Source organism: Rhinolophus ferrumequinum, chromosome 9, assembly GCF_004115265.2.
Source record: "Rhinolophus ferrumequinum isolate MPI-CBG mRhiFer1 chromosome 9, mRhiFer1_v1.p, whole genome shotgun sequence".
Taxonomy (NCBI): domain Eukaryota; kingdom Metazoa; phylum Chordata; class Mammalia; order Chiroptera; family Rhinolophidae; genus Rhinolophus; species Rhinolophus ferrumequinum.
Window position 1 is genome coordinate 1,157,950 of NC_046292.1, and position 20,914 is coordinate 1,178,863.

The 20,914-nt window shown below is 58.4% G+C and overlaps 3 protein-coding genes across 6 annotated transcripts in view; 1 reads left to right on the forward strand and 2 right to left on the reverse strand.

Annotated features, from left to right (window-relative positions):
* MORN1 (MORN repeat containing 1) overlaps nt 1–3,216 on the reverse strand; it is a 56,010-nt gene extending 52,794 nt beyond the window's left edge. For 2 of the 3 annotated variants that reach the window (XM_033113373.1, XM_033113371.1), the window contains exons 1-4: nt 3,095–3,216; nt 1,906–1,977; nt 690–788; nt 6–116 (exon numbers count right to left, since the gene is read on the reverse strand). In XM_033113373.1, coding sequence (XP_032969264.1) covers nt 6–116; nt 690–788; nt 1,906–1,977; nt 3,095–3,170 — 358 coding nt within the window. In that variant the 5' untranslated portion in view covers nt 3,171–3,216. The remainder of the gene's footprint in view (nt 1–5; nt 117–689; nt 789–1,905; nt 1,978–3,094) is intronic. The other variant, XM_033113372.1, reaches the window with a different exon arrangement.
* A 226-nt stretch (nt 3,217–3,442) lies between these two features.
* On the forward strand, nt 3,443–14,405 carry RER1 (retention in endoplasmic reticulum sorting receptor 1). 2 transcript variants are annotated; one of them, XM_033113375.1, is made up of 7 exons: nt 3,443–3,600; nt 6,881–6,968; nt 8,251–8,355; nt 10,238–10,337; nt 11,684–11,762; nt 12,833–12,968; nt 13,518–14,405. In XM_033113375.1, the coding sequence occupies exons 2-7, from the start codon at nt 6,888–6,890 to the stop codon at nt 13,605–13,607; spliced, it is 591 nt and encodes a 196-aa protein (XP_032969266.1). In that variant the 5' UTR covers nt 3,443–3,600; nt 6,881–6,887; the 3' UTR covers nt 13,608–14,405. The 2 variants fall into 2 exon arrangements, with proteins under 2 accessions (XP_032969266.1, XP_032969267.1); XM_033113376.1 differs by lacking the exon at nt 3,443–3,600 and adding an exon at nt 4,341–4,403.
* Nucleotides 14,406–15,664: 1,259 nt separating this feature from the next.
* Nucleotides 15,665–20,685, reverse strand: PEX10 (peroxisomal biogenesis factor 10). The gene is made up of 6 exons (XM_033113374.1): nt 20,532–20,685; nt 19,863–19,943; nt 18,992–19,395; nt 17,682–17,857; nt 17,429–17,564; nt 15,665–16,184 (listed from the first exon to the last, which is right to left on the reverse strand). Exons 1-6 carry the CDS (start codon nt 20,641–20,643, stop codon nt 16,116–16,118), a joined length of 978 nt encoding a protein of 325 aa, XP_032969265.1. The 5' UTR covers nt 20,644–20,685; the 3' UTR covers nt 15,665–16,115.
* Nucleotides 20,686–20,914: the final 229 nt, after the last annotated feature.

Consider the following 20,914-nt stretch of genomic DNA (forward strand, 5'->3'; position numbering starts at 1 on the left):
CAGACCTTCTCTCAAGCCGCGGGAGAGCTCCCCTTCGTAACGTCCGCCGGCTTTGTACTTCATGATGCCGTGACCTTGGGGCTCTCCCAAAACAAACTGTCCAGAATAGGTGTTCCCTGGGGTGGACAAGGCGGGGAGAGACGGCCATTCAGGGACAGAGCTGTCTGCCATATCCCCTGAGGGACCACAGTTAGTTCCTGCCCGTCCCTTAAGCAACGGTGGCAGCAGGTGCCACGTCAGAACAGATGAGTCTCGTTATCTCATTTCTGACTCTGGCTCATGAGAAAATGTGGCAGGTGGGTCTGGACCTGCTATCTCGCTCCTGCAGGGGCGGCCAATCCCCTCCCCTCGGTCATGTGAGTGTAGACTCCACCCTCCGTTGACCCTCTGTGGGCATCATCATGCCCCAAAGCCCATGGGTGAGCCTTCTTCCACTGAGCACTGACCACCACGCTTGCCTGTAAGGGTCTGAGGGTCTGGAGACAGCCCCTGGCCAAGCAGTGGGCAGCACAAGCAGTCGTCCTGCTACAGGATGGCACACTGCTGTTAGAAGGTAACTCAGGGAAACTCAGGGGTCCCTACTTTACCGATGGAGGCACCTTCTGCATCCAGAAGGAAGGGACCACCTTACACCAGAGATGGTTTACGAGAAAGGAGTCGGCAAGCCCGCCGCCGACTCCACAGCTAACCTGACGAGGCCCAGAGCCGGCAGCCTTCTCCCATGATCTCTCCATCCACAAATTCGCCTTCATAATAACTTCCATCTTTAAACAGCAGCTTCCCACGACCTGGTAAAAGAAATCGTAACGTGAAGTCACACAGCGGTGGGGAGTGACTGCTGGTGCCCGTACGTGGCCAGGCTTCGAAGGGCTCAGCTTCTGTGTGTGGCTCCATCTCTTGCCCAACGCTGCTCTCTGCAAACTCACCCGCATACACATTTATCAATAAAAACATTCCTGGCATGTGAGCAAGCATCCTGCTGTCCTGGCCAGAAAATAACTGCAGAGCCACTGAAAGTACAGAAGAGACCCCGCCCTCAAACTTTCTGGGTGGAGGGGTGGGGGGCAGAGAACACTACGGCCACCTCACCTCTGTCCACACAGGGGCAGAAGGAGAGAGGCTATGGACACAGGGTGACACTGAGAATACATTTAAAACAGTGGACCCAGTGTGTCCGGGCCAAGCTCTTGACAAGACTCTCAGATACGAGCCTCATGCCGGGCCTGGAGTACGAGTCAGAGATTTCAGCACAAAAGTGAGAAATGTCTATATGGTAAAAACACTACAATGAAACTCAAAAGTTTAAAAATATGGAAAATATGGGCGGCCAACAGATACAACAAGAGCGCATATGAGAAATTACCAAAAGACTGATTCTCTAGCAGAAAAATGGGCCAAGGATGTGAACAGGGAGAACCCCAAACAGACATAAAACTGTGTGAGCAGAGCTGTGGGAGTCTGGGCCCTGCCTCCAGCCAGGCCTCCTAGTGACAGCCGCTGGGACTTTCCTCTGTGGTTGTGACTTTCTGCAAAAGCAGGTAAGCTCTTTATCATTAGAAATAAACCATAAAGGCAACTGCCTTTATTTCCACTTTGGCAAAGACGAACTAACTCCACGGAGGGTTTCCAACTCGTAGCTGTCCCTGCCCGTGAGAAGGTGGCAGGCTGAGGGGTCTTCTGCAACCCCGGTGCCCCTGCCTAGCCATGTTACCGGCCACTAGGGCAGTATAAGGGTGTCTTGTTCTGCGAGCCCCAGTGCCGCAGGAAATGGCCTTTCCTCGACAACAGTGAGAGCATGAGGGCCCAGTGTGGCTGGCACTGCTGCCACCTGCCCACCCCAAGCTCCCTGAGGAAATGCCACCTGTGAGGTGGCGGCTGCAGGAAGAGGCCACAGATGTTTCTTACCGTGTGTCTTTCCTCCTCTCCATTCTCCTTCATATCGAAAGAAAGAATTTGGGTATGTGTAGACACCGTAACCTGAGTATTAAAAAGAAGACACAGGTGAGCATGTGACACAGGCGACCTGACTGACGTCTAACAAACACCCAGGTGGGGCACGGTCTGGGGGCATTACAGGACAGTGTGCAGCCCCCTTGGGGGGCTCTCAAGGTGTGTGAGTACTTCACCTCCTGGGAACTCCCCAGTACTGCTGCCCAGAGGTGCAGTTTGGGGGTCAGGACTTTTTCTGTTTACTGTCCATGCATCCACTCCTTCATTCCATTATGCACCAAACACCAGGATCCCCTGCTCACTCAGTGCAGAGAAGCAGACCCAGTGGAAGGGGGGCTAGAACACGTGAGTGCTGGGTCCTTGAGAGGTGTGGTGGCGTGGGAAGGGATTGATGGGGGGGTCGGGACCCTTCCTGAAGAGGGGACATTTGAGCTGTGCCTAATTAGCCAGAAGAAGGTGAGGGCACAGTGTGGGAAGTAGCTGGCCCTGCCAATTCCCTTCAGGGACCCTTTCCCGCGGCTTCCTGTCCCCTCAGGTCAAAACCCACCTTGCATCCAAGGAGGGCCTGCCCAGGTTCATCTCTTGCCACTCTGAGCGCACCATCCCCCAACTCCCAACTCGGCAGTTTCTGGAAAGGACAGGGCCCCCTCCCCAGCAGCCCCCGTGTTTTCAAGGCACAACTTGGGGGTAGCGGTTATAAAGAAGCGTGGGCGTTACCAGACTGCTGCACCCGCCGTAAAGAGGATCAGCTTCTACCCGAAGCTAGTGGCACGGACTCGGGGCTCACTCCGGTCCCTTTTCTTTGATTCTAAGAACGGCTCCTATCAAATCTCCTCTGAACCGCGCGTCCAGGTGGGGTTTCTCCGGGCCTGGTCTCCAGGCCCCACGAACCCCGCCCACCCCGCGGAGCACCAGCGACACGGAGGCGCACCCCTTCCAGGATCCGGGGCGACGAAGCCTCGGGGGGTGCCAGCTCGGGCTCCTGGAGACGCGCGTGGGTAGCCCGGCTGGGATCGGGGCCGCAGGTTCCGGAACCGGCTCCGGGACTCTGCCTGCCTCCCTCCTACCCCTACGGAGGCCCGGTAGGGGATGCAGGGCAGTCGGACCGCTCGCCCCGTGGCCCTGCAGGGCCTGCAGCCATTACCGTCCTGCGGCGGTCGCCCCTGCGAGTCCCGGCGCTGCAGGCGGGAGGTTGGGCTTCTCTGGCTGGCGGCTGCCATCTTGCTTCTAGAGGTTTCCCTTAGCAACCAGCAAGGCCCTCCTCCATTGGCTCGTTGGTCGCTAGGGGCGTGGTCTTGGGGACTCAGTCTCTGGGCGATAACAATCTCTGGAGCGGAGCAGTCCGGGCCGGGAGCCAAAGAGCGCGCCTGCGCCTGCGCGGCATGGCGTGTTTCCGCCGCTTACGACCCTTCCGCCGAGAGGACCGCCCCGCCAACCGACTGGGCGCCGGTACCGGAAGCGGAAATGGTTGGAGGCTCTTGGCTCCGCCCCGGCGGCCATATTGGAGGCCCGGAGGCGGCGCCGCGCAGTACGGAGCGGAAGTGCTCGGCTGCCTGTTCCCGGACCGAGCGAAGCGCCGGCGCGGACCCCGCCCGCGTCTTCCTTCCCGCGGCTCTTGGAGACCGCGCTCGGCCGCAGCAGAGCCGCAAGGTACGGGCGGGCGGCGGGCGGGCGGGAGCGGCCGGGATCGGCGGGATCCGGGCGGGGGTCGGGGCGCAGCGGCGGGGCCGCGGACGCGGGCCGAGATAGGCGGGGCGGGATGGACGGGGTCGGCGCGGGGATGGGCCCCGTGCGGCCCGCCGGCGCGTCCTGGGAGGGGCCGCTGTCCGCCCCCGCGTGGTGTGGTCGTGGCCTCTCTCCTCCGTTGCTCGCCGGCTACCCGGGCTTGTCCGTAGGATTTGGGTAGGAAGGCGTCAGGCTGCAGTTGGCTTCCTCCAGATGACATCCTGGTCACAGTGCGCGCTCGGGTGGCAGAGGCGCACGTTCTCCAGGCCGACGGGGCGCCCGCCCGGGTCCCACAGCCCAGAGCCGCCCTCGCCGGCGGAACCGGTGCGCTCGGTTTGCTTGTGTGTTAAGAGAGAGGCGCCTGTTGGCCCTAGAAGTTTTCGGGACGCGCGTTCTGCCGAGTTGGGGCGATGTTACACTTGGAGTGATACGTAAGGTGGAATCCCCGGGAACGAATAGAGGGTCCTCCGTGAGTGGGACTCGGACCCTGTCGAGTGTAGGAGGTGAGCGCAGTCAGGTGCCGTGTGCTTAGGGCCAGGTGGAGACCTCGAAGGTGGTCACGCCCCGGGGAGGAGGAGCCCGGAGGAATGCGGCCTCGCCGAGATGAGCAGGTGAGGTCTGGAAGGGCATTCCGGCGGAGGGAACAGCAGCAGAGGTTGATGGCGGCGTGTGACAGTATCATGCACGGGACCCGGGAGGCATGAGGGGCGGGGGAGGTGAAGAGAAAGGTAGGGGGAGCCGAGCTGGCTGCAACGCTGCCTGCCAGGCAGAAGGACGCAGTCCTGTATTGCAGGGCTCACTTGGGGGGACAGGACCACCTCCAGAAACAGGTGCAAGAGGTGGCCCTGGGACTAGGCATGCAGACAGGCTGCGGACAGTTTCAGGCTTGTTCTCTGTCTCTGCTTGGGATGGTTTTGTCTTGCTTTCTACTTTGTTTTCTTTGTGACTGAGAATGAAGCAGCTAAGTCCAACTGATACCGGCGGCCTGCTATGTAACAGGCCTTCCTAGGTAGGGCCCAGCGGGGGACCCGGCAAGGTGCCCCCCTCAAGGAGCTCGAACTCTAGTGGAGAAATAAGAAAGTGATTGTTACACAAAATAAAAACAGGGTGGTGTGACCCACTGGGTGGTCGTGGAGGCCTTTAAACTGAGCAGAGGGGAGAGGCGTGCAGCCAACGCTGCATCGTGAGGACCAGGTCTGGTCCAGGAACAAGCCTGCCGTGTGGAGGGCGGCAGGCTCTGAGGGCCAGGCCAGGCAACCCCCACAAGAACCCCTGGAGGAAGGCACTAAGGTGCTGTCGCCGCATTTCACAGATTGGAATGAGGGGTGCTGAAACGGTCGCCAGGGTCTTACTGCCAGGAAGGGACAAGAGCTGGACGCTAAAAGCAGGCTGTTTGACTCCAAAGTTCACATAATGCTGTTAACTGGTTGACAGTGAGTGCAGGCAGGATGTAGGGCCGGGCTTTAATATGTACGTTGTTGGTGAGATAATCTGAAATTGCCTAATGTGTTTTTGAAAGGTTTTCCCCACATGCAGTTGAAAGAACGATTTCTACTGAAGAGTGCATACTTTAAAGGATAGCCAGGCATTTTCTCTGTAGCAATTACTCTTATTGCTTGGATTCAAGGAAAGGTGTTTGAATGGTAAACATGTTTGTCATAAAAAAAGTGAAATAAGAAAATTTGCAAGGAACCGTAGGATAAAGAAGATTACTGATACAGCTTTCTGCTGCCCTGGCCTTGGCTTAAACTGGGGGCCGGACCTCCTAGGTAATGAGCTCTAGTTTAGCTCCTTTTAAAATACAGAATTCTCCCAGTTGCATGTAAAGCTGCACCTCCCGAAAAGACGGGGGTAGAGGGGGCCTCATTCATCTGAGCAGTGCAGTCGTGTGTCTCTGGTAGACGTGTGTCTCACGAGAGCAAAGGGCATTTCTTGGTCTCCTGGACACTTCCTGGAACTCTGCCACGTCCACTCGATGGCTCCAGGAAATGGTGTCATGGGATCACAGTTGACGCCAGCTTGGTGGTGTGGCTGCTCAGGTCATTTTCATGTTTAAGGTGTATGATTGGAAAGTATTTCCCTTTGAGACCCAGGACCACGTTCTCAAAAAGAGCTCCGCTGTGGACAGGCGCACTGACGTGGTGACTTGAGCTGTTGTGAGCCCAGGTTTTCTGTCTGTGAGTGACAGGGTCTGCTGTGTCAGCGAGCCCATTTTCCAGATGAGGAAACTGAGACCCTGCAGCCACACAGCTCCGAGGCCTTGAAAACAGGCTCGGTCAGAGTCAGCTTCTGGTCCCCAGCCCCGTGTGACAGCTGACTGGGGAGATGCCATCCTCAGGTTGGGGGCAGCAATGAGCTTTGCCCTGGCACCTTCTTTCACCAACTTAGGGACGGCAGGCGTCCTGGTCCTGTGGGTCCTTCTCATCCTGAGATTTGGGCAGCGGCCTGCTTGGTTGCAGAAGCTGTCAGGCTAGGCTCTGGTCGCCCCTGACCTTGGGCAAGTGGCTTCAATTGTTGGAGACTCCATTTTCCTTAGTAAAATGGGTGATGACACCCACTTCTCTTGGTCGTCTGGGTTCGCACAGGTTAATTCCTCAGGGAGTCACAGCAGCATGTTGAAATAGTTACGAGCAGATGGGGTTACCTCTACTACAGATAAGGAACTGGGACACAGACGGGTGACTACCCAAGAATTGATGTGACATTCTCCTCTTGGTGGAGTGGAGGACCTGGCCCGTATGGGACCAGGAGATGCACACCTGGCTGCTGGCACCGGGGCGAGCAGCCCGGGCGGAGACCAGGGCAGGGCCTAGAGAAGGGGGGTGCTGAGGAAGCCCCAGGAATGCATGGGAGGCAGTACTGGGGAGCCTGGGGAGGCATGGGGGCAGCGGCCCATGCTGTGGCGGGCCCCCAGACTCCACAGTCATGGTAGGGATGTGACCCAGGTGGCGGTAGCAGAAATGGAAGTCACCCTGGGCTGTTTTGCATGTCACGTGCCTTCCTGGCTTTCCACCAAAGCGTGTCGCCAGCTTGTTTCTTTTTCCAGGACGACTCATGGTAGAGGCAGACAGAAGAAGGAAATGGTGTGGGTGAAACGTTGAATACTGAATAAACCTGCTTGGTAGTACTGGTGAAAATCGGTGGAAAGTGATCAAGTCCTTGAATGCATTTTATTTAATTTAGAAGTGTTTTGTGATGTCCTCAGGTACAGAATGTCCGAAGGGGACAGCATTGGAGACTCCGTCCATGGGAAGCCCTCTGTGGTCTACAGATTCTTCACCAGACTTGGACAGGTTGGTGGTTGTGTGTGCACTCTGTGAATATTTGCACGAGAAATGGTTGACCCTGGGCCATTCCCTGCAGGGCATCAGTGTGCAGAGTTCCTGGTGCACAGAGCACTCTTTACACTTTCAGAAACGGCTTTCCCTCTGCCGTGAACACTTGCTCATGTCTTCTGCAAAGGGCCAGACATGAGTGGGTTAGGCCTTGGGGCCACATACGTTTTCTGCCATGTACTTGTTTCTTGGGTTGTTTTTCAACCTTAAGTGTGAAAACCATTCTTAGCTCCCGGGCGGTACAGACAGGGAGGTGGCCCCTTCTCAGCGATAGCTGTCCCCTCTCCCGGCCACCCATGTCCACGTTCACGTGGTCGGGGGAGAGGGAGCCTCACACCCCCGCCCGGTTCTGCACACAGTTGTTGACCTAGCTTGTGGGCTGTGGCAAGGCCCGCAGCCGCCAGCCGGACTGGACACGATACGTACCGGACACGATATGCAGACACTGTGTTTCCGTCGTAGGGCGAGAAGCCGCCTTCAACGAACAAGCTGCACGTGGTGCTGGTGTTTGGGCTCAGAATGAAAATGTACCAGTTTTTAAAATTGAAGGAAAAAAAGAAGGAAAACTGGAGAATTACTGAAGCTGGGAGGGGGATGGGTTTGTGTGGGCTCAGTATTCTCTTTAATTTCGAGTAAAAACATTTTTTTTTAACTTGTCGATTACTGTTGACCTTCAATATTATGTTAGTTTCAGGCGCACAGCTTAGAGTTAGGCATCTTAAATTTACGAAGTGATCTGCGATACGTCTAGTCCCCCCCTGGCCCCATACAATAGCCCTGTGCTGTACTTACGTCCAGGGACTGTTTTGTAACTACCAGTTTGTTACTCTCTTTACTTTTATGACTGGTGGAAAGTTTCCATAATTAAAACTTAAACAATTTCAGCAGTAACGTTAGGCAACACGTATACCATTGCGTATGCACACGCTCCTGTGGATGTGTGTAAAACTAAGGAGCCCTCAGGGAACTCGGGCTCCGTGCTGCAGGGACAGGCCTGGGGCAGAGTCCTGTGTTCTCCTGCCTCGGGAGGTCCTCTCCTGTCCCCATGATGAGCCCTCGGGCTGCTGCCCAGGACCATCCGCTGTGACAGATCGTTAAGGGATGGACCTGCCTCAGGCATCAGCTGGGGATCCATGGATCGTCCAGGCTTCGGGCTGCTGACGTACATTCTGAAGCAGGAAGTGCACTTTGCCGTAGGAGCTGCAGGGTCTGTGACGTGCGTGAACTCTTGTTGTTCTAGATCTATCAGTCCTGGCTGGACAAGTCCACACCTTACACAGCTGTGCGATGGGTGGTGACGCTGGGCCTGAGCTTTGTCTACATGATTCGGGTCTACCTGTTGCAGGTAGGTGGCTGCGATGAGACTCGGCGTCTCTACCTTATCCGAATGCGGTGTTGGGTGGGATGTTGGTTTTCGCTTCCGTGTCTGGATTAGGTGGGTTTATGGTGAAGGAACTGGTCTCTAATCACTTTCAGTTAAGCACCAAACATAAGAAAAATATCTGTGACAGTCTTTTCAACCAGGAGCATTTACAGTTCATCGTGCATTTGTCACACTGTTCCCAGGACAGCCTCAGTGGCAGTCTGAGGCCCCCGAACTGACAACGCCCCTCCCTCCTGCTCCCCATTTTCCTGGTCTGGACAGTGGACCCTCTGGTGCTCCCCTCCACCTGGGGACTCCTGCTCTGGGGACACAGTAACCTTCTGGAGCAGTCACCTAATTCCCTGTGTGCTGCGAGTGATGCTGGCTCCTGCGGATGTAGCTGTTTGAGGCACACGTTTTATGAGGCCCAGGAGGGGCGTGCAGGTGGTCCAGCCCAGTGCGAGACCAGAGGCCAGGCCGGGGTGGTTGTGAGGGGCTTCTGTTTGGGTCCGGGGACACCCTCTCTGATTTAACACTTGGTGTGCACTTACTCTCTGGGACCACCTGGTTTCTAGATGCACGTTCTCTTGAGAGGAGGTTGCAATGTTTCCTTGTATCCAGAGGAAGGCCGGTTTGAAGGCCTTGCTCAGGATTTTTCTTCCTCTGGAGCTGGGAATGATGTTTCCTCATTTACAGCAAACACCTTCCTTCCAAGTCTTTCCAAGATCAAGGAAGATGTGGTCCCTAGATGGACACCTGTGTTACTGGATGCTACTGTGTGTCAGTACGCGGGACGGTCTCTTAAACGAAACGCAAAAACGTGTTCTTGGATGTTCGCATGGTGGTTCTGTCCCTGCGGAACCCCAGCACAGTCCCTTGGGGGCACTGGGGCCATTCTCTCGGTTATTGTGGCAGCACTGGTCCACAGGCCACCTAAAATTCATGTTGAATTTAGTTATTTTTTTTAAAATTGGAACTTGGTCTATTTTCTAATGGAAAGAATGACCTAGAAATCTTGATTCAGGGAGTTCTAGCAGGGGTGGGTGCGTCTCACAGGGAAGTTGGTTCTAAACCAACCTCACACCTCACATGGTGCCCCTCAGGCTTGGCCCTGCGCCCCGAAGCTGTGTGAACAGTAAATGGACTCTTCAGTTTGTTTCAGTTTTCTGACTTGAGAAGTTTTAAGACAGAAAGGTCTCACTGTTTGCGTGGGAATTGTTAGGCGTGTAAAACCGAAAGCACAATGAGTCCTGCTTTGGCGTGGGCAAACCTGCCTGGCGGTGGCCTCTTTACGCCTCCAGGGTTGACCGCAAAACATGTTTAACCTCATTTGGACTGCCTCCCATTCCGGCCCTGGACTTCTGGGGGAGAGGTTAGGAACGCCCTGACAAGTGTGGTCGCAGGCTCCAGGCCCAGCGGGGTGTCGTCCGGCACCTCTCAAGCAGTGGTGTCCCCTTTCAGATGGCCGTTGGCTGAGGGTGGGCCTCTGGACCTGGCATGTGCCCTAGTGTCACTCAGGGCCCAGCCGCCCTGCCTCTAAGGAGCCCCGAGGTGCAGCTCGGCCACAGGGCTATGAATCCCTCCTTTTCTACTGCATTCCTGGGGGAGCTGGTGGCTTCAGGTGTTTGGTGCATCTGACGGGACACCCCTGGTTTGCCCACTGTCGAGATCCACAGAGCAATCGAGACAAACTGTCACCATGGATGTCCCTGCACTTGCTGTCACTTGTCATTAAGTTCCCTGCTGTGGGAACCTGTGCAGTTCTGAGTTCAGTTAGAACTGGGCCGAGGTCCTGGGCTGTGAACGGCGTGGTTCAGGGTGTGGGGAGGCTGGCGTGTCACTGACCTGCGCTCTTCTCTTCCAGGGCTGGTACATCGTCACCTACGCCTTGGGAATCTACCACCTAAATCTTTTCATAGCTTTCCTTTCTCCAAAAGTGGACCCTTCCTTAATGGAAGACTCAGGTAAAGTAGCTGTTTGTTTGGGGAGAGTTGTGATTTCGTGTACGTCACAGGGTCGCCCCATTGTCGCTAGAAACATTGGAAATCCAGACTCTGATACTGTTCTCTTGGTGTCGAAAGTGTTCCTAGAACTTGGGATTATGAGAAGTTTGTTTGTAGAATGACTCATTACACCCTCTTACACGTGAGGTGGGCGTTCCTTCCATCCTCTCTGAGATGCAGATAAGGAAACCGAGGCACACAGCGTCATGTGACTTGTCCAGGGTTAGATGGCAGAGCGAGCGGAGCAGAGCTGGGACCTGGCTGCTGACTCCAGAGCCTGCCCCCGATACCTCCTTCCCAGACAGCCAGCCTGTCTTGCAGGCGTCTCCACATTCATCAGTTGGGCCCCTGCTCATGGAGCCAGGGTGACCGGAGGCTTCCGTGGGCCGCTCGCTGACTGACTGCCACAGGGACCCTGACTGCTTGCTGATGGTCAGCCCCGTACAGGGTGGTGCTCGCTGATTTCCCAGGATGGTGGGGTTGCTTCACATCGCACCTGGCCGTACCTGGGCCAGGTAGAGGGCCTGAGTCCACACCTGACTGGCCAGCCTGGGGTAAGGTGGGCACACGAACAAATGATGACTCATTTGTTCCAGATGTCTGCTGCCGTTGTTGGAAAAGCCGAGGTGCAGCTCACTGCCCATGGGACCCCCGTTAGGGAGAGGCACTCTGAGTGCTCGTCATTTTCTTGAGACTTCAAATTGTGACCAGAAGCCTGTGATTTTGCTTCATGGAATATTTAATGAAAATATTAAAGGAAACAACCCTTTCATTTAATGTTGCCATTTGTGAGGACTAGAAAACAACTCAGAGGCCCTGTCAGTAATGGGAGGCACCTGTCTTGGGGGGTGGGGTGGGGTGACGTGAGAGGTGAGGTGGGGGTGAGCCTCAGCCGACCGGCCTGGTTCTCAGCTGTGGGGAGGGCAGCGGTGCCCAGCAGTCCAGGCGTTAGCGAGCAGATACACCCAGCGGGCTGTGCGTCCCCACTCGTGTGTGTAAATGTTTGCTCATTTCCTTTCAGCCCTTTGTGTAGCGCAGTTGGTGTGTTCCTGAAAGCCAGCGTGTGGTTGAACCTTTGTGCAATCCTATGAAATGTATAGCAGTTCTTGTAAAAAAGCAATTCTCATACGAATCTTCTAAAGCAAAGACTTGGTTTCTGAATCAGCTAAAGAGCCTTTTGGTCTTTGGTTGAATGACAGAAATCTGTATTTCATGCATTAGTGCTGAAGTGCTAGGGAGAAACTTGTAACTAGTCATGGAAACAAAGGATGACACCTGCTTCCTCTGATGGGTGCTCTGCCTTGCAGATGACGGGCCCTCGCTACCAACGAAACAGAACGAAGAGTTCCGGCCGTTCATTCGGAGGCTTCCAGAGTTTAAATTTTGGTGAGTTCATGCCTCAGGTACTCGTCCTCAGGTGTGGGAGATCAGACTGCGAACAGACCGTTTTTGTTCTCATTGGCCAGCAAGTTAGACTTCGTAGAGAAGTGGGAGTTACGGACACTGGTTCACCCAGAACGCGAGCACCACGCTCGCGGGGCCTGACGGTGCTGGTGGGTCCTGGGGCCTCTGCAGGAGAAGGCGGCATCCGGGTATGTTGCAGTCTCGGGCCCTGCCCCGCAGACAGCCGGCTGGAGCGCTGCTGCACACACACAGGTGCACCCTCAGCCCTGGGCGCAGGTGGCTCTCTGCCCGCCAGTGTGTCTGACAGGCGCAACCTCGGAGACGGCTGCTGACATTGAAGTGCTGCGCTCTGGGACGAGGGTCGCCTTGTCCCCTGGGCCTCCTAAGGTAGCGACATCTGTGTGATGTGACAAGGGTGAGTGACAGGTGGACATAGGTGACCCCCCACTGTCAGCGGCATGGGGCTCTATGAGCTGGTCGGTCCTGTATTTGTTGGATCAAAAACTGAAGGAAGCGAGCTGCCACATCTTTGCACTTGGGATGCTGCGTGCGGGACCTGGCCGGCTTTCTGCTTGTCTGGGGAATGGGCGAGAACTGCAGGCGAGACGGGGGTGCCTGGCAGCCCCCAGGAAGCCGGCCTCTGATCTGTAGGAAGGGGGGAGCCAGGGAGGATAGCACGTGGGCTGTGAGCCTGGTGGGCGGGGGCGCGCCTGGTGCTGCCTGGTCACCAGGACGCTGCCTAGCTCCGAGGGGAGCGGCCGGGGTGTGTGGAGCTGGACGGGGGTGTATTCCAGACGGCAGGCCAGGTTGCAGACATGAGACTTGGGTGGAGCGCACACCTGAATTGTCCCCAGCCGCCGGCCTCAGCGCCTCTTCACCGGTGTTTTGCACTTTGTCATTTTAGAAGAAAACTTGGAGCTTTCAAAGGGACTAAGTGTGCTGTTTGTGGTTGCACGTAGCACGTTACACATCCCAGGCTCGCAGGGCCAGCTCGCTCCGTGTGGGCAGACGCTGTGCAGCTGCCGGACCTGACCTTCCCTCCTTCCTTTAAGGCACGCGGCCACCAAGGGCATCTTGGTGGCCATGGTCTGCACGTTCTTCGAGGCGTTCAATGTTCCTGTGTTCTGGCCCATCCTGGTGATGTACTTCATCATGCTTTTCTGTATCACCATGAAGAGGCAGATCAAGGTGAACACCGACGGCGGCGGGGCACGGGCTCGGGCCGCGGATATGGGAGGGTGACGTGGGACCTGCCACGTCCGCCCGCACAGGGAGTGAGTGGCAGGAAGCTGTGTATAGGCCTGGGAGGGGCACACGGTGCCCCGCTTCCCTCCATGAGGCCAGCCAGCACAGCTGTGCCACAGCCCAGGGTCAGGGAACGGGCTCTCGGCAGACAGCTCTGGGGGCTGTGCCCTTCTCCCGGGCTTGGCGTCCTGTGAGTCACTCGGTCAGGACCGGCTGCACCAGGACAGGGGGTTGTGCCCACGTTGCTCTACAACGGGCCTGGGCAGACATGACCGAGCAGCTTGTCAGGGTGCCTCATCCCGGGGCCCGTCCTGCATGCAGGGGACCCTTCCCAGACCCTGGGAATCTCCCACCAGCTCGGCCGGCACAGTGGAGAGTTTTGCGGTGGGGCCTGGAGGCTCATTGCTGGAGTCCTGGTTTCATTGCCCGATGCGTAGAGAGCACGGTCCGTCGGGAAGCCATTCTGAAACCAGTGTGTCTGTCTGTCCCCAGCACATGATTAAGTACCGGTACATCCCGTTCACGCATGGCAAGAGGACGTACAAAGGGAAGGAGGACGCGGGCAAGACCTTCGCGAGTTAGACGCCGCGCAGGCCGACCGGCCCTCGGAGCCCGAGGCGGCTTGGAGCCATAGTAACGCCGCCTTCCTCCTTCACATAAAGTAGTTGATGACCAGGGGTCGGATTTTCTTTCTAAAAAAGGAGCTTCACTTATTTGTAACTGAAATATCAGGTTCTTGAAGAAACTGGCATTTAAACTGCGTTGCATTGATTTGTTTTTCAGTGACATTCAGGTGTTGAAATGGACAGAACTGTAGTGAGCCGCAGGCTGGGCGGACAGTTGGGCGGGGTTGGGGGGCGTGGAAAGACCCAGCCCCCGCCTTCCCAGGGATGCCCGGAGAACGTCGCCCAGCCGGAGGGGGATGCTCACCTGAGTCCCGTGTGTTGGAAGGAACAGCGCTTCCAAGGTGACTTTCCAGAAGTGCTGGGGTTCTCATGCCAGTTTCCCAATTTCATCTCAGCAGAGATGTGTCAGGTCGGCCTCTATCATAGTGACTCAAAACTTTGTTAAGAACTACATGACCGCTTCGGGCCTGGAATTATAAATATATATTATATTTTAACTGTTTGAGATTATTTTGACATATTTCTTTCATACAGAGCTGTTTTGATTAACTTAAATGTTTTCATGCAGCAGCCCCTTCACAGAAACAGCTGCCTGGGAAGAGCAGCCAGTTCTGTGCGTCTACCGTGCTTTTCACCTTCTAGGGAAACAGCTGACACGCATGTCAACTTTTTTGATGTGACAAAAACCAGTACTCGTAAACATTTTGCTAAGTAACTTTTTAATTCCAACTTTATTAAAGATGGTGTCCCCTTTCTCGTGTAGTCTTTATCTAAAACTACAGCCCGCTGCCCGTCAGAACCATTTCTGCCAAGAGCAACAGGACAGACAGAACGTGGCTCTGGCTGGCTGTCACTGGGGCAGATGCTGAAGTCATTCTTTTGTCCTGGGTCTGGAGGGGGTTCGCTCGTCACCCTGGGCACCGTTTCCCGTCGTCTCAAGGTATTAGACAACTGTTGACTGTGCCTTTTCTTTTGCCAATTTCTGCATATCTGGAATTGAGCTCCTCTGGCTTTTAAGAGGCCACATGAAGACCTTTGTCTACTTGATTGTGGATTTTGAACTTTGCACTTGAAGGAACGTCCACATCGCTGCTTCCATTGTGCTGTGGCACTCGACACGCCCGTGCTCTTGACAGCTGCACCTGTCACACGGCTTACCTAGTACACGCTCAGGCCTAAGGTGCCTGGTGGGAAGCTGTGTACACTCGGTCAGAGCAGGACTGCAGCGTTTCGGGAGCGGCGGGGCGGGCTCGGAGGCTCCTTGTCTGGAGGTGTGCTTGTCAGTCCGGCCATGGTCACAGCGCATGGCTGGCAGCGGCCCCTGACCTTTGTTAACGGGCACTACGGAGCTGTGTCTATTCCTGGACACCTGCTAAGTCACAGGTCTGTGCTGCACCCCTCCCGGAGGGGACTTTACAGCCAGAGCAGAGGTCACCCCCGGGGAGGGCACTTGACACCAGCTTCACGGAACCCGAGTTTCACTTCACCCTCACGGTGTCAACATCCCAGCACTTGTGGGATTTGTTACTTAAGGACGCCTATGGCCATGTCCTGTCTCTGCTACAAGTTAGTGTTAAAACCCTGAAAACAAAAAAGGTGGCAGGAAGTAGGCTGCACACACGTGACCTAATGGAGGAGCCAGCCTGCCCACCCGCCGGCCGCTGCTATGGTTTGTGGGTCGGGCCTTAGGAAGGTGGAACATGTCCCTCCAGCTGGCTCGACCCGCCAGGAGCGCTGGGCGGGCGAGCAGGAGGAGAGCCTCGGGGCCAGCATTGGGCCCAGGCGCAGACTTCCATTTTCTGAAACGGGACACACTTGAAACATGTTAGGAGGTACATGCCAATACCTTAGAAATAGAGCTCCTTGGTTCCTCCTGGCCACTCGGCAGCCAGCTCTGGCGACGGGCGAGGTCCAGGGGTGTGGGTGCTGGCCGACTGACTGCACCACCAAAAGCAGCTGCGTTGTCTGCCCAGTCAACACTTGCCCTTTTAGGGCAAACCATTACCGTCTGCCCAGTCAACACTTGCCCTTTTAGGGCAAACCCTTACCGTCTGCCTCCTGTCAGTTCATTTTCTGATCATATAAACGAATAAAGGGCAGCCCGTTCCTGAAATTAGTTCTCAACTGTGTGGTTTGGGGAAGAGGACGGAAACCTAGAACCCTGCCCCGAGGAGGGCGGTTCCTGCAGTGACTGGGTTGTGGGGGTGGGGGCTGGGCCCCGGCCGGGTCTCGCCATCACTGTCCGCAGGCTGGTGACGGAGCGAGTGGAGCCCCCGCCCAAACCTGGCCCTGGAGGTCTCAGCCCAGCTGCCCAGGCTGGGTCCTCCTGAGCTGCTAGCATAGCATCTGATGTGATAAAAACAGGACATTTGAGAATTTTATGGTTTCTGCACAAGTCAAGTGAACCTTGGGAACCAAGTTTTCTCCTGACGTTATGTGACTCTGGGGTCCCTCTGTCCTCTGGTCACCGGAAGTGCCGCAGGTAGACGAGCTTCTGGGGAGGAAACTTCTCCCTGCACAGGGGACACTCCGTCTGTGGGGGCAGGAAGAGGTCACATGGGCTGTGTTCCCTGCAAGACCACCACAGGCCCTCCCCCACCAGCATCTCCGTAACACGGGGTGTCCTCTGTTCAACCTAAGACAGGAAAAAACCCGGCATTTCTTCAGAAGTCACAAACCTGAAACGAAGACCTTAACCTGGGCGGTTAGGCAGGGGAGCAGGGAACAGTGACTAGGCCGAGAAGACAGCCAGCCTGTGCAGGGCTGACTCCGGCCAGGTGAGGGGTCTCTGCTGTTCCTAGCAGCTGTGTTGAGTGGGAGGCAGATGCCCACGGGGGTCTCGGAGCCGCTGGACTGGGGCTGCCTGAGGCCCTTGGGAGCTTCTGGGACGCACACACCTATCCCGTGTCCCATCTCCTCAGGCCCTGCGGGCCCAGCCCTAAGGAGCACCTGGGCTGAAACCCTTGCCTGCTAGGCACCCCCCTGGAGCCCACGTAGAGGGGAGGCAGCGCCTGCCCTCCTGAGGGCCCTGAAAGGCAGGGACGGGGACCCAGGCACGGGTTCTAGATCAGGTCCAGCCCGGTGGGGACTGCCTGATGTAGACACAGACATCCTCAGGTAAGAAACAGCACCAAGCCCTGAAATGCTGCAGGAAACCAGGTGAGCACCAGGTCCCTGTTCACCAGCCTCGCCAGGGTGGCCCTTCCCCCTCCCAGCCCCAGAGAAGCTGGATTTGGGCTGAGCTCACCAGCCGAGGCAGCACGGGCGCATGGGGCCCAGGAAGCAGACCTCTCCCTAAGTCAGCATGAAGGTCAGAAGGGGCACGGCGTGCCCCACTCTAGCCACTTGGCTCAGTACACCCCAATACCCTGAGGTCTCAAAGGCCAGGGCAGATGGCTTTGCACCCGGGGGTTCCCACGTGGGCAATCAGGGCCGGCGCATATCCAGCTGGAGAGGAGGGTCTGGCGTGCAGGCAGGCTAGGGCTTCCCAGGCGTGGCGTGGGGCCAGAGGTGCCCAACAGGGCCTCCCAGGAACAGGATTCCGGCCAGGACGCTCACAGGCACCAGGGGCCACTCCAGCTTGCTTTTGGCAAAGTGTCAACATGGCCACGCATGGCAGCCCTTGCCCCGATATAGCCCTGTACCTGGCGCACCCGGGCATTTAAAAATATGCCCCCTCCCCCCCAGAGGTTTCAGAGGCAGGCTCCTGACTGTGGCAGCCGCCTGGGCTGGCTGGCACACCTGCCCGGGGCCTGCTCCAAAAGCACGGCTGCTGACCTTGGTGTCGCACCACTGGGTGATGCACTCCCAGCAAAACAGGTGGCCGCAGGGCGTGGCTGTGGAGTGCCGGCGCTCCTCCAGGCACAGGGTGCACAGGGCCTTCCTGGAAGCCGCTCTCTCTTCCGTGTGAGGCCTGCGGGGGAAGGGAGGCTGAGCCGCAAAGGCCTTGCCGAGCACAGGGGTGCTTGGTCCCCACAGGCTGGCAGCAAGACCGAGCTGAGACCCCTCCCTTGGTGCCAGCCCCGCACACCTGCGCTGAGACAGGCTGCGGTGCAGCTTCCACTCCCGCCGGGCACGGTGTCTCTGCCGCAGACTGTAGAGCTGCAGCCCCACGGTCAGTGCCAGGTGCAGCAGGGAGATGAACCCCAGCAGCCGGTAGCTCGCGTGAGCCCACGGGTCCTCTGCAGGTGGGCGGCGGGTGTGGAGCTGTCAAGGACGCCGAGGGCACAGACACGTGATCAGCTGGCACAAAGACTGTGCAGACAACCAGGCTTTCCCCAGCACTTGGGTGCCCCATCCAATGAGGCCAAACTGTCCTCTTGGCCCACGGGGACAGAGAATGACCATGGGGCCCCCAGCTGAGTGAGGGGGGCCTGGACACGACGTGGGTGGGCAGTTGAGGGATGCTGTGCAGGCCTCACTCCCGACAGCAGCCAAGTGCTGAGCCAGGAAGAGGTGCACAGAGCTTATGCTGAGTCCACTGGGGCCGTAGGTGAGGACAGGGTGGGGAGACATCCAGGGCCCCACCTCTCAGAGGAAAGGAAGCGGCCTGAGGAGCTCCCTGCAGGGCAGAAGAAGCCCACGTGGCAGACGCTGCCAACCAGCTCCTCTGTTGGAGAAACAGAAGCTCCCCGCTTTTCAGAGGCACCTATGCTACCCAGGTGACACTGTTCCAGCCTCTCCTGCAGCTAGTGATGCGTGCAGCTTCTGGCCACATCCTTGAGAAGTTGGTTGCTCTCCACTTGCTGTCTCCCTTCCCTTGGCTGGGAATGGGGGCAGCTAGATGGCCAGGCCCTGGGTGCCCACGTACAGAAGAGCCCGTGGCAGCCCTGGATGGCCCAGGAGGGGGAACAGCCCACTGGGTGGAGCCCGTGGTTCCAGCTCAGCAAATGCTCTAAGACACACCGAGGGTGACGAGCCGTCAGCGCTGTGTGTGAGCACGCTGAGGACCGACACAGGACCAAGAGAAGGGAGGTGCAGGTGCCCAGGACGGCGCTGCCCGGGAAGGTCAAGGAAGGGGTGTGGTGGGCCTTTCTTACAGGGAGCGCGATGCTGAAAGTGACCCAGGAGAGCCAACCTGGGGACGCTCTGGCAGGTGGGGCCCTGAGGGAGGCTTTCTGGGTGAATCCGGAAGCAAGGGCATCAGCGGAGACAGGGTAGGAGCCTATCTGCAGGCTTTGTGGAAATGACTTCCTTAGGTCTTTCAGCAAAAGGTGACCTAACGAAGCCCGGTTGAGAACTGTGGCCCCAGCCGGCAGCTCTGTGAGCCCAGAGGCCCTGAAGAGCCACCTCTTTGCGGACAAACCCGAATGGAGCAGTGTGGGTGGTATCCGCACTTACATAGGTGACACCCGTGAGCCGCTTGGCCAGGTGGTAGAAGGCGCCATGGACGTAGAACCAGGCGACGTGGAGCCGCTGGAGGCAGCCCAGGCCCCACCTGAACGCCAGCACGGCCCGCAGGATGACCCTTCTCTGCTGCTCCGTCAGCGTGGCCACCCGCCGGTGCAGCCAGCGCCTCGTCCCCGACCGGCCACGCACGCCGGGAGCCAAGCTGCCCTGCGAGGGCCGGGCGCCGCCCTCAGCCTGCAGCTCGTGCTCCAGGTGCAGCAGGGCCTTGTCCAGCACGTAGGGCAGGACGCTGTGCAGCGCGACCAGCACACCACGGCGCAGCCTCGACGGCACGCGGCTCCGGGATGGGTCCACCTGCACGACCCCAACGTACTCCTCCCCGAGCGTCTGGTAGCCTGAAGGTGAGGGACACCCGTGTGAGAGGCTGAGGTGGGGCGCCAGCACGCTCCTTCTCTCTGCAGTGGGTCTCGCACTCCATTAGGTCCCTGCCTTTCCTCTAACGAATGCCAGGCCCTGCCACAGGGCTCAGTGCAGGGACCCCTCTTGGGCCCCGGGGTTCAGCCGCTGAGAACCGGTCTCAACGGCATCCTGGGCAAGGTCCAGGACTAAGGTCCCCAGGGACACAGACAGGACAGGTGAACGTCAGAACTTCCAGAGGCCCCGGGGGCAGCTCAGCCTGGCCTGGCCTGCCCTGCCCTCTAGGGGAGGGACTCCGGTCCTCTCCTCCTGAGGCTGTCCCTTCCAGGGACACTGGGAAGCCCCTCCAGGAGCTCCTCGCTCTGCCGCCAGCTCGCCTCCTGCCCTCTGGGCTTGCTGTACGCCGTTGTGAGGCCCTGGTCCGAAGGTGCCACAGGGGTGCTACCTGCAAGTGTGGTGAGGCCGAAGTAGGCAACATCCGACAGCAGCTCCACCTCTTTCCTCCACTCCAGCCACTTCTTGGCACCTGAGAAGAGAGGCAGCACCATCGTTGTGGGGTGGGGGCCGGTGGGGTGGGAAGGGTTGGTGACATGCTCCCGTCTTCCCGCTGCCAAGGCCCAAAGCTGAGACTGTCCTCAACCACGCTGTCCTCTCTGCTACATTATTTTGTAACGTAAACATAGACACCATTTGTTCTACCGCGTTCCCCTCCAGCTCAGAGCTTCAGCGCAGTCTCGGGGAAGCCACCCCGTGCCCCTCACCCTCACCGCTCTCCCCACACCTGGCCCCACCCCGACCCGGAGTCGGGGCGCAGCCCTGGCGGCACCCGCTGCTTCCTCGGCGCAGGTCTTAGTGGCGCGTGGCCTGGCCCCGGGGTCCCGGGGGAGCTGCCGGGCGGGGTCTGGGTGCGCCCCCGTCCACCTCGCGGCGTGGCGCCCAGGACCACCCCCGGGGCCATATCGTTCTAGCTGCGCCGGTCACTCAGGGCAGGTAGCGCCCTCGGACGCTCCGCCTGTCCTCACGGCTCACCCACGGGCGGGGGTGGGCGCCCCCCGGGCCATCCCGCACACCTGGGCCACCTGCACTCCGCCCGCTCGGCCCCGCGCGGCCTCACCCGCCAGGCTGTGCAGGGCGCTGCCCGCCGCGCTCCGCAGCCCGCCGCGGTAGTAGTCGTCCTTCTGCGCAGCGCGGACCACCTCAGGGGGACTGGCGGCCGCGGGAGCCATGGCCGCGGGGACACGGGTGGCCACGCCCACCGGGCGGTGCCTGATGACGATGGCCCGGCGTGCGGCGCACACCTTGTGCGTCACGGCACGCGAGGCGGGGCCGAGGCGGGGCCGAGGCGGGGCGGGGCGGGGCGGGGCGGGGCGGGGCGGGGCCGGGGTTGTCGGGGCGGGGCGGGGCGGGAAGGCTGTGGAGGAGGAGGGCGGGACGGAGGGCTGGGCCTGATCCGGGGGCTCAGGACGCGATGGGGGTTCCGGGTCTGAACGCTGATCC

Excerpts from the sequence above, each read along its gene's own strand:
- PEX10 (XM_033113374.1), bottom strand. The coding sequence starts at position 20,643 with ATGGCTCCCGCGGCCGCCAGTCCCCCTGAGGTGGTCCGCGCTGCGCAG. Across the intron at positions 19,944-20,531 it reads CGCCCTGCACAGCCTGGCGG|GTGCCAAGAAGTGGCTGGAG; the intron begins GTGAGGCCGCGC and ends CTCTCTTCTCAG. Across the intron at positions 17,858-18,991 it reads GGCTCACGGGTGTCACCTAT|CTCCACACCCGCCGCCCACC; the intron begins GTAAGTGCGGAT and ends CGTCCTTGACAG.
- RER1 (XM_033113375.1), top strand. The coding sequence starts at position 6,888 with ATGTCCGAAGGGGACAGCATTGGAGACTCCGTCCATGGGAAGCCCTCT. Across the intron at positions 8,356-10,237 it reads TTCGGGTCTACCTGTTGCAG|GGCTGGTACATCGTCACCTA; the intron begins GTAGGTGGCTGC and ends CTTCTCTTCCAG. Across the intron at positions 12,969-13,517 it reads CCATGAAGAGGCAGATCAAG|CACATGATTAAGTACCGGTA; the intron begins GTGAACACCGAC and ends GTCTGTCCCCAG.